Source organism: Colobus angolensis, unplaced genomic scaffold, assembly GCF_000951035.1.
Source record: "Colobus angolensis palliatus isolate OR3802 unplaced genomic scaffold, Cang.pa_1.0 Scaffold95, whole genome shotgun sequence".
Classification (NCBI taxonomy): domain Eukaryota; kingdom Metazoa; phylum Chordata; class Mammalia; order Primates; family Cercopithecidae; genus Colobus; species Colobus angolensis.
Window position 1 is genome coordinate 1,116,854 of NW_012123487.1, and position 15,044 is coordinate 1,131,897.

A 15,044-nucleotide genomic window follows, 5' to 3' on the forward strand; every position below is an offset into this window, starting at 1 on the left:
TGCCTCTCTGAGTGATGCGGGAAGGCAGAGCTTGCCTGGAGCCTCTGTGCAGTGAGCGACACTGGGGACCGAGGGCCGTAGTGCTTGTACCTGGCCCATGAAAGTGCCAGCCACCAAAGACCACCATTCCTGGCAGAGGCCACGCAGTTTGGCACATTTATAAAAGATGTAAAACAGAGTGAGGTGGGGGAGACAGAAGCATGAGGTGTCCAGGTTGGCATGACAGACACCAGACATGCACCGTGCATTTCAGCCCCTCCCCAACTCCCTTCCCAACCCAGCCCAGAGCAGTACCCCCCACCCCCATCTCCTGCCACTGCCCTCAGGCTGGTGGCTTTGCAGAGGCCAGGGGTCCAGGGTGAGGGGTGCTACAGTTTGCCCCATAGACAAGGACAAGGACCCTTAGATGAGTCTGGCTGGGAGGCAGGGCGATGGGAAGGAAGGTAGCCCCTCCGCAGAGACATGCAGGAGGTGGACCATGGGACCCCGGCAGGGGGTGAGGAGGTGGGGTTGAGCCTGGAGAAACCCTACCAGTCAGAAATCTAAGGCAAGGGTCCCAGCATCCCCTCCAAGCCCGCCCACCCCTGCACACATACACACAGACACACGGGCAACACACTCACAACCCTGAGCACACCCCAATGGGGTTCACACTCCGAGTTCCTCAGGAGCCTCTTGGGAGCTTGGGAGGGGGCTTTCCTCTCAGGCCAAGACTTGCCTGAGACAATCCTCCCTTCTAGTGACCAGGCCAGCCCTCTCCAGGCTGGGGAGAGGGACAGCCAAAGCCAGGGGACTGAGTGGCAGCCTAGCAGGCCTCCCCGAGCTGGCAGAGCTGGTGACTGCAGAGTCTAGACAGGCAGATATGGCTATACCCGCACCGGGGGGCCTGAGCAGGCTGTCAGAGGCCCCCGGGACCCATACTCGTAGTCCGCATCTGTGGGTGAGGCCATGAAGGAGCTCAGGGAGCTCCCGGTCTGCCGGTCTCGGAAGCTCTGGATATAGCTCTGTGGGGGAGCAAACATAGGTGTTGAGAGTCCCACCGCAGAATCCTGCCCTAAAAGCCACCTCTTCCTGAATTCCTACATGCCTGACACCCCTATAGACTGCCATAGATCCAGAGTCCACAGCCCTGAGACCCCACCACATAACCATATCCCACTTAAAACCCATACTGAGGGCACCTTTCCCCCAATCCCCCCATCAGCTGGACCCACCAAGCCCCTGGTGCATGGCCTCCGATGCATGGACAAACAGGCCTTCTAGATAGCAACCAGTCCATGGGGAAAGCCCAGTCCTGTTTGGACAGAGTTTCCACTCTTCCTTCTCATTCTGGCTGAATGGGCTCAGGGAGCTCACCGGGGAGAGGACGTCTCCATTGAAGCGTTTGATGGGCACTGGCCTGCGCCGATAAGCAGGGTCTGGGGGCCCAGGTCTGGGAGGAGCCCGGGGACCTCTGGGGGGAGCCCGAGGAGGTCTCTTTTTCCGCCTTTTCTCTTTGCGATCTTCCTGCTGCCGAATCCGCATCAGTTGCACGCGTCGGCGCTGCCGGCTGATGACCACTGTGGTGGGATGGGTAGAGAAGGAGCTCAGAGGACTGTGCGCCTTATTTCCCCTGAGCCCTCCCTCTCTCTTCCCACCTGGGGCTCTAGGCTTCCAGATTCCTCTTGTCCATAACTCCTTACTCCCACCCTGTCACTTCCTTTCCTGGTCTCCTGCCTCTCAGAGAGGACTTCCCGCTGTTGTTGTTTTCTTCCATAGGTCTTTATGGAAGATTCCTAGGCTTCCAGGTACCCCCTTCCAGGCTGTCATCCCTCTCCCAATCACCTAGGCCAGCCACCATCATCTTTCCACTGGACAATCACAGCTGCTTCTTCACTGGTTTCCCCTACATTTGCTCCCTCTAATGCTTTCTACACTCAGCAGCAGAATGAGCATCCCAAAAACTAAATTAGATTCTATCCTCCCCTACTTTAAACTCTCCAGTGGTGTCTCATTGCCCTTCCAATAAAATGTGGAGTGCTTCTTACGACCCAGAGGGTCCACGCAATCACCCTGGCTCCCACACCTCACCTCCCATACTCCTGCCCCACTTCCTCAAACAAGCTGAGCTCATTCCTTCTCAGGGCCCTCGCCCTTGCTGTTCCCTCTTCTCTAGCTCTTTGCATGGCTGGCCCCTTAGCCTTCAAGTGCCTGCTTACATATCACCTCCTTCAAGTAGCCTTCCCTGACCACCCTAACTCTAATAGCTTCCATAGGTCACTCTTTCACATTACCCTGCATGTCTCTGTCATATCACTCTACACAACTGGAATCATCTTGTTTGTTTGCATCTCTGTTATCTGTCTCCTGCCTGCCCTGAATGTACACCCGTAAGGACAGGAACCTTGTCTGTGTTATCTCTGCTGTATCCCTGGTGCCTGGAATGGTGTTGGTGCAGAGCCAACACTCCATATGTTGTGGAATGAATGATGGCACCTGGGTCCTATCCTCCCAGACCCTGAGCAAGTCAGCTCTCTACAGCCATCAAGGCCTTCTGCTGCTGTCCCCTACTCCCCAGTCACTCAGCCCCCCAGCCATCCCTGGCCACCCACTCCTCTCATGTCCACCTTGGCCTGTGCCCCCTTACCTTCCGTGTGGGAGTCCCCCTCAGCTGTCACCCGCCACTGCACCAGAATGCCCATGAGGCTGAGCAGGGGCCAGAGTGCCAGCAGGGCCCAGCTTCGCCAGCAGAGAGGGGGCACAGGAGCGGCCCGGAGTCGCTCCACCACGTAGCGCCCCAGCAGTAGCAGCTCGGCGAAGTAGTCAGCGGCAGTGGCGATGAGCGCAGCACCAGTCACGGCGGTGGCCAGGGTGGTGAGTGGGCGGGGCCAGCGCAGAGTGAGCAGGGCACAGAGCAGGCCGCCCCCCAGCAGCAGCCCCAGTGGACCCCACACGGAGCCTGGCTGGTAGTAGGGTGCGGAGCCGAGCAGGGCAGCAGCTGCGAGCAGCAGGCCGAGCAGCAGCCCCACCAGGAAGAGGCCCACGCTGCGCACGAGCATGGCCACCAACCCGCAGAGCAGCCCGATGCCCAGCGCGATGCCCGCGCTCGCCCCAGCACTCAGCTGTGTCTCTAGCACCCGCTCTCGGTAGCACAGGAGGAAGATGACCACCGAGCCAAACAGCAACCCCGTGAGGAAGAGCACTGCCTTGAAGCAGCGGTAACCTGGAGGGGAACAGGGGCTAGTGAGGGGCCAAGATGAGGGCACCAGGCTGGAGGGAGCAGGTCCGGGGGGTCAAGGACATGGGATCCCAGGGGAACCAGAGACAAACACACTAAGATCAGAGAATTGAGGGTCACTGGGGTCATGAGGGCATCAGTGATGGGGCCATTGAGGTCAGGGGAGGTTAGAGAGATAGGGCTGTTGGCGGTCAATGGGAAAGCAAACATAACCGTTGAGATCATGAGGGTTGATATATTCGAGGATCACAAGAGTTAGGATGAATCTTTCGAGTCAAGGGTGAATTCGTGCATTGCTGTCATTGGGATCATAGGAGTCAGAGAGAGAAGTCATTGTGGTCCCAAGAGGATCAGCAAAAGACTCAATGGGGTCTTTGAGAAGGGATTGCTCACAGAGATGAGGTATTTGGAAATCATAATAAACTCGAGGGCCGGGCCTGGTGGCAGCATTTTGGGAGGCTGAGGTGGGTAGATCACAAGGTCAGGAGTTCGAGACCAGCCTGATCAACATGGTAAAACCCTGTCTCTATTAAAAATACAAAAAATTAGCCAGGCATGGTGGCGCGCACCTGTAATCCCAGCTACTCAGGAGGCTGAGGCAGGAGAATCACTTGAACCCAGGAGGCAGAAATTGCAATGAGCCAAGATCGCACCATTACACTCCAGCCTGGGTGACAGAGCGAGACGCTGTCTCAAAAAAAAAAAAAAAAAAAAAGTTGAGAGGTGAGGGTCACACAGGTTCAGAAAGATGAGTTTTTGAGGGTCACAGGGCTTCAGAGATATGGCACCACTGAAAGGTTACAAAGAGGACAGGAAGCAGGGTTATTGGGGAGTTGTCCTGGAAAATGAGGTATTTGTAGGTTAGGGAGATGGACAGAAATAGAATCATTGAGAATATAAAATGATTTCCAAGAGAGAGGAACACTGAGACCGAAACAAGGAATTACTGGGATCACAGTATGGGGAGGGGTGATCAAATGATGAGATTATAGGAATTAGAGAGGAGTAACCAGGGATCAAAGCTAGGAGTAATAGAGGGGGTCAGAGGGATGGAAGGTAATGACATAACTGGAGGTGAGGGGAGGTGGAGGTCACTAAGGCTTACATGAGGTCACACAGAATCAAAGAGAAGGAAATAGTGTTTGTGGAGTTTCAGAAATAAGGAGGTTATAGGGCCATTAGGCCCATTAGAGATACCTGAAAGGGTGAGGGAAGTGGAGATTCTGAATAGTTGGAAAGATGGAAATCAGAGGTGGGGGTCAAGGAGTCAGGGAGAGCCAAAGAGAAAGATAAGAGAGGAGAGTCACTTCCAGGAGTAGGAGGAAGTATGAGAGTCCAGGAGGCTCTGTGAGCAGAGAGAGGAGTAGGGCGTGGACAAGGGCTCAGAGTCCATGAGCCTGGGAGTAGGGGTATCCAAGAGGGGTAGGATGTCAGGAAGCCCAGGAGAGGGAATATGAGGCCGCATCGAGCAACATGCAGAGGGAGTGGGTACAGACATGGAGGGGGTGAGGTGATACAGAATCCTCAGAGGCCCAGAATGTGTCCTGAACCCTTGCGGGGGGCACTTCCTCCTGCCTACTCTTCAGTTGTTCAGCCCAGAGTTTGGGGGAGGAATGGGAGGGACCATCTGGCTCCCAACCCTGTCTACCCACCCATTGTAGGAGGAGGCTGCAGAACACAAGTCTTGCACTACCTCTGCCCAACCTGGAACCCCAGCCCCCAAGCTTCATTTGCCCCCCCGACAGGTCCCACTCACCTATAATTCTCCCGGAGGCTTTCTTTGGGCCCCCAGCCCATAGAGCTCACTCTCCTCTCTGAAGTTCTGTAACTCTTGCTGCAGAGCCACTGGTCACTTACTCCCATTACAGTGGGCCACTAGCCCATATGGCACCTTTATGCATATTAGAAAAAGGTGTGCCTTTCTCTAGCCAAAGCAGCTTTGTGCCAAGGCCCAGATTTTGTCAGGTAGAGCATGAGCTGGACTTTAGCCCCCACTTGCCCACTCAGCTGAGTTCCCTTATTTAGTACCCATCCTGTACAAGTATTCACAGCAGCTCTGATTACCGGAGCCTGCCTTATAGGCTGGATGGATGTGTGTGACCACTATCAGCCCACTCTAATATGTGTCCCAGGTGTAAATGCTCCAGGGAGTCTCCTCCCTGTCAGATGATATGCCCTACGGTAAGGGACCATGTGTAATGACCCTGCCAAGTGTTTTCAGTGCCTACCTAGCACAGGGACCCAAACACATCCTCACCACAATAGCTACTATTTATTGAATGCTTATTCATTCTTATAACACTACATGAGACAAATGTGATCATTGTTCAGATGAGAAAACTGAGGCTCAGACAGATTAATGTGCCCAAGACATCACAATTAGTAATTGCAAAGCTAAGTAAATTCAAACTCAGGTGTGCCTAATCCAAAAACCTGTGTTTCCTATAATCTAGAGTCTAGACAATCTATAAATGTGTGGGATGAAAGAAAAGGAAGAATTATTCACGATGGTAGAGGGATTCAGAGAAGACTTGGGGGGCCCAGAAAAAGAACTCGGGAAAACACTGGGGAGCCCAGGTGAGGGATGAGATGGGGATCTCACCGAAGAAGCAGTAGACGACTCCAAACAAACAGCACATGATGCAGACGAGGGCCGGCAGTGCCTGGTACCTGCGCTCCAGGGGCTGTTCACAAGGGGCACCCCAGAAGGCATCATCTGGCTCAGGAGGCAGCAGCTGGAACCGCAGTGTTGCCACAGTCCCCGGCATAATGCTGGGAATAGAAGGGAGTCACCCTCCCAAGTTAACCTGACAGAGGGAAAGTTGGGGTCACAGAGGAGTCCTGGGTCCCCACCAGGATAGGAGTGGGAGAGGGGTTGGGAGAACTCAGCAAGGACAGTGGACAAAGGAGTGGTATCCACATTTGTGCAGCTCTGGAAGCATCTCTGGAGTGGAGAGCAAAGACAAAGGGAAACAAAAGTGCCTGGCTAGAGGAGACTGGGATGAAGTTAAAAGAGGGACGGGAGTCAGGGGGGATGAGGGGAGTGTGCTGCCAGTGAGAAGAAGGCAGCTGAGAGATTCGTCTGTGGGCGGCTCAATATGGGATTGTCCAAGATTTACCTGGGCTGGAGGCGACCTGAGCTTCTGAGTGAAAGAGACTGTGTAGAGGCCCGAGGGGCCGGGGTTGCGGGGCGCCACAGGCTCCAATTGACTGGGGTCCAGGGAAAGTCCGTCGTGCGAGGAAGGGGGCTGCTGGGCCGCAGAGACTGGTCTCGGCGCGGTGGCGGCGCCGCTCCACCTCCAACACCGGCTGGCACTCCAGTCCCGCGGCGTCCGGGAACTCGGGCTGGGCCTGGGGAAGGGGAAGGAGCAGGAGCCGGGGCTCGGGCCGCCCCAGAACCGCGGCCCCATGCCCTGAGCCCGCCCGCGGCCTTTGGTGCTGATGGACAGCTCCGGCCTCTGCTCCTGACGTCACTCAGGGCGCACCATCCAGGCAGGGGCGGGCTGCTTCTGACGTCACCCGGCACGCACCAACCACGCCGCGGGAGGCAGGGGACTCCGCCCCCGGCGTCTCCCTCTCCCGCACCGAGGAGGGGGCACTTCCGGGGGTCCTTCCCCTTTAACCTCCCCCTTCTCCTCCCTCTCCGGTAGCGGGAGCTCGAGACCCCACCCCGGGGGCGGGGCCCTTGCAGTGACACGTCGGACAGCTGCGGCCGCGGCTGAGGCTCCGAGGCCGAGCTCAAGAACTCTGCGCAGCCCAGAGCAGCTGCTGGAGGGGAATCGAGGCGCGGCCCCGGGGATTCGACTCGGGTCGCTGGCTCTGCTCTGCGGGGAGGGAGCGGGCCCGCCCGCGGGGCCCGACCCCTCCGGATCCGCCCCCTCCCCGGTCCCGCCCCCTCGGAGCCTCCTCTGGCTGCTCTGGGGCTTCGCCAGGGCCCGGGACCCGCGGTCCGGGCGCCATGCGAGCATCGCTGCTGCTGTCGGTGCTGCGGCCCGCAGGGCCCGTGGCCGTGGGCATCTCCCTGGGCTTCACCCTGAGCCTGCTCAGCGTCACCTGGGTGGAGGAGCCGTGCGGCCCAGGCCCGCCCCAACCTGGAGACTCTGAGCTGCCGCCGCGCGGCAACACCAACGCGGCGCGACGGCCCAACTCAGTGCAGCCCGGAGCGGAGCGCGAGAAGCCCGGGACCGGCGCAGGCGCCGGGGAGAATTGGGAGCCGCGCGTCTTGCCCTACCATCCCGCACAGCCCGGCCAGGCCGCCAAAAAGGCCGTCAGGTAGTGATCGGCTGCGCCCGCTCCACCCACTGGGCAGCGGCTGGGACGAGCGCGGGGAAGCAGCCCGGGCCCGGGTCGGGCTCCGGAAGGAAGGGGCTGGCAAGCCAGGAAGTCTTTGGGCCCCGATAACTTCCGATGGCCCTGCCTTCCCCGAGAGCCGTGGGGCCAGTCCGAGGCTTTCTCTGGGCCCCATCCCGGCCTGGGCTGAACTTGCTGGCCTGTGTCCTAAACCGACTCGACCCGATGGCTCCCCAAAGATCCTACTAGCTCCCTGACTGGTCTACTGGGGTTAGAGAAATGACTTGTATATAGGCTTGGGTGTATAGAAGCAGGGAAAGAGAAAGGCGAGAACTAGGATTTACCTGGATCTCTTGTTCCTGAGTGGGTTACAAAGGCCACCTCAGGGTGAGCTGGGGGAGGGAGCGCCCATCCCATTAATGTGTCTGCTGATGAGTTGAAATAATTTCTAAGTAACATTGGGTTCAAATGCTGGTTCTGCAATTTACCTTCTGCTTTAACAAAGGTAAGTTCCTGGAGCCCCTGAGTCCAGTTTGCCCCTCCCCGCAATAACACTCAGTACACCCCATGCCAAATGTTCCTTTATATCATTTATGTGAGGCATTTGTGGCAAAATGACATATTTATATAGAAATGAGTAGATACATGGTATGTCCAGCATTTGGCTGGACAGATATAATCAGATATAATTAAACAGATACAATCAGTCTCATTTTACAGATGGCTCAGGTTAAATAACACGCTTAAGGATGTAACTACTAAGTAGCGAACCCTGGAGTCAGACCCACAATATCTCTGTCCTATCTGGGTGGTATTGCCATCTCCCAAATGCAAAGAACTACCTGGGTAAGACCATTTCGTTTAAATCCTCATGACCCCTGGGAGAGAGGGTTTATTCTTATCCTATTCATAGGTGAGAGCACAGATGCAGAGAAGACGTGACCTGCTGGAGTTTGTGCTGACACCCCCTCCACCCCCCGCCCCGTTATCTTTTTGATAACCTTGTGCCATCTCCTCCCCTAGGACCCGCTACATCAGCACGGAGCTGGGCATCAGGCAGAGGCTGCTGGTGGCGGTGCTGACCTCTCAGGCCACGCTGCCCACCCTGGGCGTGGCCGTAAACCGCACGCTGGGGCACCGGCTGGAGCGTGTGGTGTTCCTGACGGGCGCACGGGGCCGTCGGGCCCCACCTGGCATGGCGGTGGTGACGCTGGGCGAGGAGCGACCCATCGGGCACCTGCACCTGGCGCTGCGCCACCTGCTGGAGCAGCACGGCGACGACTTCGACTGGTTCTTCCTGGTGCCTGACACCACCTACACCGAGGCGCACGGCCTGGCCCGCCTAACTGGCCACCTCAGCCTGGCCTCCGCCGCCCACCTGTACCTGGGCCGGCCCCAGGACTTCATCGGCGGAGAGCCCACCCCCGGCCGCTACTGCCACGGAGGCTTTGGGGTGCTGCTCTCGCGCATGCTGCTGCAGCAGCTGCGCCCCCACCTGGAAGGCTGCCGCAACGACATCGTCAGTGCGCGCCCTGACGAGTGGCTGGGTCGCTGCATTCTCGACGCCACCGGGGTGGGCTGCACTGGTGACCATGAGGTGGGATGATAAGCTGTCTCGCTGATACCTCCTGTCATGTTCAAATCCCTCTGAGAGGCAAAGGGGTGGTGGAGCTACAGGCCTGGTTTTCCATGCCAATTCGGGCATTTATTTTCTATCCCTGTGACCCCGGGTAAATTACTAAATATCCTGGGCTTCCAGTAGCTTCCTCTGTGCCAATAGAAATAATTATTGCTCGGAGTTGTTACAAGGATTAGAGAAAATAAGGGAGCCTTGTACATAATAGGCATTTGATGTTAGTTATTGTTTTAGCCCTTGGACAGCTTTGAGACAGGACGCATGCCCATTTCGCAGATGAGCTAGCAGAGGCACGCTGAAGGTCACACAGACTCACAACTGGTCAAGATAGATTTAAACCCTCAGACTCCAAGTCCACAACAGGTCATAGACTGAGGAGATGAGACACTCACTATGAGACAATGGAAGACAATGCCAGCGCATAACAGATCCCCTCCCTTCCTCTCCCCAGGGGGTGCACTATAGCCATCTGGAGCTGAGCCCTGGGGAGCCAGTGCAGGAGGGGGACCTTCGTTTCCGAAGTGCCCTGACAGCCCACCCTGTGCATGACCCTGTGCACATGTACCAGCTGCACAAGGCTTTCGCCCGAGCCGAACTAGAACGCACATACCAGGAGATCCAGGAGTTACAGGTATGGCCTAGGTCTGGGATGGTGGAGTGCGGGGCACAGGATCTGAGAGGTCACAAAGATCCCAGAGAAATGAAAAGTTAGCACTAGAATCGCAGAACAAAACTACTTCCCAGCCCCTGCCTGTTTCTACATTCTCTGATGAGCCTCCAGGCTCTTAGGCGGTCTATGCTGGGAAAATGATAGGTATAGACCCTGGGGGACAGGGGACTAGGGACCCATCCTGAGTGACACCTGCTGCCTACCCAGTCCCCCAGTTGTGTGCTGCTCCTCTGGTCTGCCCCTTACTCATGGCCTGTTTCTCTGATCCAGTGGGAGATCCAGAATACCAGCCGTCTGGCCGTTGATGGTGACCGGGCAGCTGCCTGGCCTGTGGGCATTCCAGCACCATCCCGCCCGGCCTCCCGCTTTGAGGTGCTGCGCTGGGACTATTTCACGGAGCAGCACGCTTTCTCCTGTGCCGATGGCTCACCCCGCTGCCCACTGCGTGGGGCTGATCGGGCTGATGTGGCTGATGTTCTGGGGACAGCTCTAGAGGAGCTCAACCGCCGCTACCACCCGGCCTTGCGGCTCCAGAAGCAGCAACTGGTGAATGGCTACCGACGCTTTGATCCGGCCCGGGGTATGGAATACACACTGGACTTGCAGCTGGAGGCACTGACCCCCCAGGGAGGCCGCCGACCCCTCACTCGCCGAGTACAGCTGCTCCGGCCGCTGAGCCGCGTGGAGATCTTGCCTGTGCCCTATGTCACTGAGGCCTCACGTCTCACTGTGCTCCTGCCTCTAGCTGCGGCTGAGCGTGACCTGGCCCCTGGCTTCCTGGAGGCCTTTGCCACTGCAGCACTGGAGCCTGGTGATGCTGCGGCAGCCCTGACCCTGCTGCTACTGTATGAGCCGCGCCAGGCCCAGCGCGCAGCCCACGCAGATGTCTTCGCACCTGTCAAGGCCCACGTGGCAGAGCTGGAGCGGCGTTTCCCCGGCGCCCGGGTGCCATGGCTCAGTGTTCAGACAGCTGCACCCTCACCACTGCGCCTCATGGATCTACTCTCCAAGAAGCACCCGCTGGACACACTGTTCCTGCTGGCCGGGCCAGACACGGTGCTCACGCCTGACTTCCTGAACCGATGCCGCATGCATGCCATCTCCGGCTGGCAGGCCTTCTTTCCCATGCACTTCCAAGCCTTCCACCCAGCTGTGGCCCCACCACAAGGGCCTGGGCCCCCAGAGCTAGGCCGTGACACTGGCCGCTTTGATCGCCAGGCAGCCAGCGAGGCCTGCTTCTACAACTCCGACTACGTGGCAGCCCGTGGTCGCCTGGCGGCAGCCTCAGAACAAGAAGAGGAGCTGCTGGAGAGCCTGGACGTATACGAGCTGTTCCTCCACTTCTCCAGTCTGCATGTGCTGCGGGCAGTGGAGCCGGCGCTGCTGCAGCGCTACCGGGCCCAGACATGCAGCGCGAGGCTCAGTGAGGACCTGTACCACCGCTGCCGCCAGAGTGTGCTTGAGGGCCTCGGATCCCGAACCCAGCTGGCCATGCTACTCTTTGAGCAGGAGCAGGGCAACAGCACCTGACCCCACCTGTCCCCGTGGGCCATGGCATGGCCACACCCCACCCCACTCCTCCCCCAAAACCAGAGCCACCTGCCAGCCTCGCTGGGCAGGGCTGGCCATAGCCAGACCCCAAGCTGGCCCGCTGGTCCCCTCTCTGGCTTTGTGGGTCCCTGGGCTCTGGACAAGCACTGGGGGAGGTGCTCCCAGAGCCATCCCCTTCTCGCCCCAAACCCAGTTTCCTTGCCCCCTGACGCTGCTGATCCGGGCTGTGGCCTCCACATATTTATGCAGTACAGACTGCCTGACGCCAGCCCTGCCTCTGGGCCCTGGGGGCTGGGCTGTAGAAGAGTTGTTAGGGAAGCAGGGAGCTGAGGAGGGGCATCTCCCAACGTCTCCCTTTTGGACCCTGCTGAAGCTCCCTGCCTTTAATAAACTGGCCAAGTGTGGACTCGTGATTCAGAGGTTTTGAAAGGGTAGACGGGCGTGGGGGAGGGAGGACTGGCTAAGCACACAGGCTCCCCTGCCCCTGCTGAGGCCTGCCTTTCCTTTCACCCGGGACCAAGTCATGCATGTGCCCAGCCTCACCCCAGCCCCCAGTGCGTGCCTGGTCACACATACACACAGATAATTCTTTATGCCTCTTTATTCCCAATCTCATCAGCACTTTACAAAATCAGTCTGGAGGGAGAGAGGCCTGAGAAGGCTCCCTTCCCACCCTCCAAGCTCAGCCGAAGTCTGAAAGGTCTCCTGCCCCCTCCCTATAGAAGGGACTCTAGGGGTGGGGCTGGTGCAGGGGGAACTGGGAGCTGGGCCAGGCCTGCTGGGCCATCCTCTCCCCCTGCCAGGAGGGGAGCTGGGCCTGGAGAGGGGCAGGAAGTAGGACCAGCCCAGCACTCCTGAGTCCTGGGGCTCTCCCTTTCCTGCTGACATTAGGGCTGGGACCCTGGCTGTCCCTAAATCACCCACCCCTGTAGCCCTACCCACCTTCCACATCTGTATCCCCCCCACCCGGCTTTCCCTAAATATATACAAATATACAGAGGGCTCCCCCTCCCTGGCTGGGATGAGCTCTATCCTCCCCTCCCTCTCTCCTTCCTTCCCTTCCTCTCCATGAAGGCCCATGGCCTGGTTTCCAGCCCTCCCGGGGCACCAGCCTGGGGGTAAGGGGTATGGACAAGAAGGACCTTTGTGCAAAGCAGCTGACATCAGGGCAGGGGAGGACAAGAGCAGGAACTGAGTCCTGGCCCTCCCAGTGAGCACCGCCCCCAGGCCTTTCCCAGGAGCAGGAGGAGAATGTGCTGGGGATCCCAGGAGGGGTCTCAGACTCCTGGATCCTTTCAGTCACAGCACCATCCTAGCAAGCGAAATCTTCAAAGAGACCTCCTGGGGGACCGTGGGGGTGGTGATGGTTGGGGAGCAGGCTGCTGGCCCCCCCACCTTCGGCATGGCCCCGGCTCGGGCAGGGACTCTGCAGGAGAAAGAAAAGAGGGAGTGGGATAGGGAGAACTCGTGGGGGCAGGGACTCTGCCGAGAAAGAGTGGGACAGGGAGAGGTCAAGTGCTGTCCCCAGGGCTCACACCGCCAGCTTTTCCTTGTCACCTTGGCCAGAGGCTCCAGGGCCCACTCCACAGGCTGGTTCAGAAACCATGGGGGTATGAGTCCTGGGGAGGTGTGGCTGCATGCTCTGTAGAGCTCGTCCTCACCTGTTCCTTCAGCTCCTGAAGCCCCAAAGTGGAGATGCCCCCAGTGGAGGTCCGCAGGGGGGTCTTGGGACGCCTCCATACCCGCTTCAGTCGATCCCAGGACACCTTGGGGTTCAGGGTGGGGGACAGCAGTGGGCTCAGGAAATTGGTTGAGGAGAAACGTGAGCCTTGCCATGCCCAGCTGCCCACAGGACTCACCGCCACAGCAAAATCCCAGCAGGACAGACACCCCATCCTCCTCACCCATCCCCTTCTCCTGACTCTGAGCCCTCAGGCCTGCCAGCCAGTCAGGGGACCCTGGCAGAGAATCCTGAACCTGACTTCCCAGCCAGGCCAGCTCCACCAGGCACCCCGCACTGCCCCCCTTCTGCTTTGCCCATGGCCCCCACTCCCACCCTGCCTTCCCCGGGCCCTTGCCTCATAAATGTAGTCAAGGATCTCCAGCAACGTGAGGATGCTGGCCCCGATGAACAAGCCCATCTGTCCCCCGAGGTCTCCTGGGAAGCAGGAGAGCAGTGTCAGAGGGAGCGGCCGGATTGATCCACCCACACACAAGCTGAGGGGGACACCAGTCTCACCCAGCAGGGCTGACAGGCCATAGGCTGCTCGCTGCTCCATGGCTTCAGAGGTCAGGGCCTCAAAGAAGACGTCTAGGACCAGGAAGTTCTCCCTGTGGAGACAGGAAGCAGGGTATCCGTGTGGGCCTCGCTTCCTGAGAAGGCTGGCAGGGGCATCCTGGATCCAGGAGATCCTGATCAGAGACCTCTGCATGGGGAAGTCAGTGACCACCCCCTGGACTCCCCAAGGCTGTGAGGGGAGGCAGTCCCGGATGTGTGTCAGCTTCATCTTTTGAGGGGTAGCAAAGGGCCTGGGAGAGCAAAACACAACTCCTGGACCTGAAGGAAACCCTGCTCCCTCCTCTAAAACAGCCAGTGGTGTTGCCTTTGCCTCCTCCTTATGCCTCTGCGGACCCTTCAGTGACCCCTGTTGCCTGTCAGTCCACTCCACAATGCCCCTTCTCAGTGTCCTGGGCAGCTGGTGGCCTGTCCCTGGCACCTTCTTCCGCAGCTGCTGTCTTTTCGCCTTCCTCCACACAGCTGCCTGTGACTGAGACTCCACACCACCCCTCTGCCCCGCGTCCTCTCACTGGACACCTCTCCATCGCCTCCTCTCACAGACCCAAACCCAGGGCCCTAAGAGGTGAGCTCACGCCTCCCCAGCTTCCTTCCCTGACTGAGGCCTGAGAGTCGGTCCTACGTTATCAAACGTGGGCTCATTGACAAATTGTGGCATGGATTTTGTGTCGTAATCATCTGTCCCCACAGAACTCAGCACTGGGCTTGGCACCCAGACCATGCTCCAAAACTGTAGACTGGCTGGAGGGGACCAGACCGAAGGCTCAGGGCGGTCCCTCCTGCCTCCCCCTGCAGGGTACTGTGTTTCTCTCCGGTCTCATCCTGTCCCTCTCCCTTACAGAAGGGGAGGAAGACGCACAAGCAAAGCACTCGGAAACATGGCATATATGTGATGACGGAGATCTGTACGGGTGCTGGGAGCTCAGATGAAAGGTGTTTGGACCTGGAGGTAGAAACACTGAACATGACTTGAGCAATGAGCGGTGCTGCTTAGAAGAAAAGGGCTGTGGCCAGGCACGGTGGCTCACACCTATGATCTCAGCACTTTGGGAGGCCAAGGATGGTGGATCACTTGACGTCAGGAGTTCAAGACCAGCCGGGCCAACATGGTGAAACCTCATCTCTACTAAAAAGACAAAAAAATAGCTAGGTGTGGTAGTGGGTGCCTATAATCCAGGCTACTTGCGAGGCTGAGGGAGGAGAATCGCTTGAACCTGGGAGGTGGAGGATGCAGTGAGCCAAGATTGTGCCACTGCACTCCAGCCTGAGTGACAGAGCAAGACTCTGTCTCAAAAAAGAAGAAGAAGAAGTAGTAGTAGTAGTAGTAGTAGTAGTAGTAGTAGTAGTAGTAGTAGTAGTAGTAGTAGTAAAGGGCTATGAAAGG

At 58.1% G+C, this 15,044-nt stretch overlaps 3 protein-coding genes across 6 annotated transcripts in view; 1 reads left to right on the plus strand and 2 right to left on the minus strand.

The window, feature by feature from the left end:
- Positions 1-126: 126 nt before the first annotated feature.
- On the minus strand, positions 127-7,051 carry TMEM198 (transmembrane protein 198). Of its 3 annotated transcripts, XM_011932189.1 has the most exons (6): positions 6,703-7,051; positions 6,337-6,568; positions 5,820-5,989; positions 2,627-3,202; positions 1,357-1,559; positions 127-1,004 (listed from the first exon to the last, which is right to left on the minus strand). In XM_011932189.1, exons 3-6 carry the CDS (start codon positions 5,983-5,985, stop codon positions 867-869), a joined length of 1,083 nt encoding a protein of 360 aa, XP_011787579.1. In that variant the 5' UTR covers positions 5,986-5,989; positions 6,337-6,568; positions 6,703-7,051; the 3' UTR covers positions 127-866. The 3 variants fall into 3 exon arrangements, with proteins under 3 accessions (XP_011787579.1, XP_011787578.1, XP_011787577.1); XM_011932188.1 differs by having other exon boundaries at positions 5,820-6,024; positions 6,337-7,007; XM_011932187.1 differs by lacking the exon at positions 127-1,004 and having other exon boundaries at positions 1,104-1,559; positions 5,820-6,024; positions 6,337-7,007.
- Positions 6,933-11,777, plus strand: CHPF (chondroitin polymerizing factor). Its single transcript, XM_011932186.1, has 4 exons — positions 6,933-7,489; positions 8,531-9,104; positions 9,595-9,774; positions 10,084-11,777. Exons 1-4 carry the CDS (start codon positions 7,176-7,178, stop codon positions 11,341-11,343), a joined length of 2,328 nt encoding a protein of 775 aa, XP_011787576.1. The 5' UTR covers positions 6,933-7,175; the 3' UTR covers positions 11,344-11,777.
- A 173-nt stretch (positions 11,778-11,950) lies between these two features.
- ASIC4 (acid sensing (proton gated) ion channel family member 4) overlaps positions 11,951-15,044 on the minus strand; it is a 24,406-nt gene continuing 21,312 nt past the window's right edge. For both annotated transcript variants that reach the window (XM_011932185.1, XM_011932184.1), the window contains 4 exons: positions 13,604-13,695; positions 13,443-13,522; positions 13,026-13,130; positions 11,951-12,790 (listed from right to left, as the gene is read on the minus strand). In XM_011932185.1, coding sequence (XP_011787575.1) covers positions 12,677-12,790; positions 13,026-13,130; positions 13,443-13,522; positions 13,604-13,695 — 391 coding nt within the window. In that variant the 3' untranslated portion in view covers positions 11,951-12,676. The remainder of the gene's footprint in view (positions 12,791-13,025; positions 13,131-13,442; positions 13,523-13,603; positions 13,696-15,044) is intronic.

What these genes read in the sequence shown, in the direction of transcription:
- CHPF (XM_011932186.1), top strand. Translation starts at nt 7,176, where the DNA reads ATGCGAGCATCGCTGCTGCTGTCGGTGCTGCGGCCCGCAGGGCCCGTG. An exon ending in GCCGCCAAAAAGGCCGTCAG is followed by an intron (nt 7,490 to 8,530) that starts GTAGTGATCGGC and finishes CTCCTCCCCTAG; the next exon opens with GACCCGCTACATCAGCACGG. An exon ending in AGGAGATCCAGGAGTTACAG is followed by an intron (nt 9,775 to 10,083) that starts GTATGGCCTAGG and finishes TCTCTGATCCAG; the next exon opens with TGGGAGATCCAGAATACCAG.
- TMEM198 (XM_011932187.1), bottom strand. Translation starts at nt 5,985, where the DNA reads ATGCCGGGGACTGTGGCAACACTGCGGTTCCAGCTGCTGCCTCCTGAG. An exon ending in AGTCGTCTACTGCTTCTTCG is followed by an intron (nt 3,203 to 5,819) that starts GTGAGATCCCCA and finishes GTTCCCCTCCAG; the next exon opens with GTTACCGCTGCTTCAAGGCA. An exon ending in GGGGGACTCCCACACGGAAG is followed by an intron (nt 1,560 to 2,626) that starts GTAAGGGGGCAC and finishes ATCCCACCACAG; the next exon opens with TGGTCATCAGCCGGCAGCGC.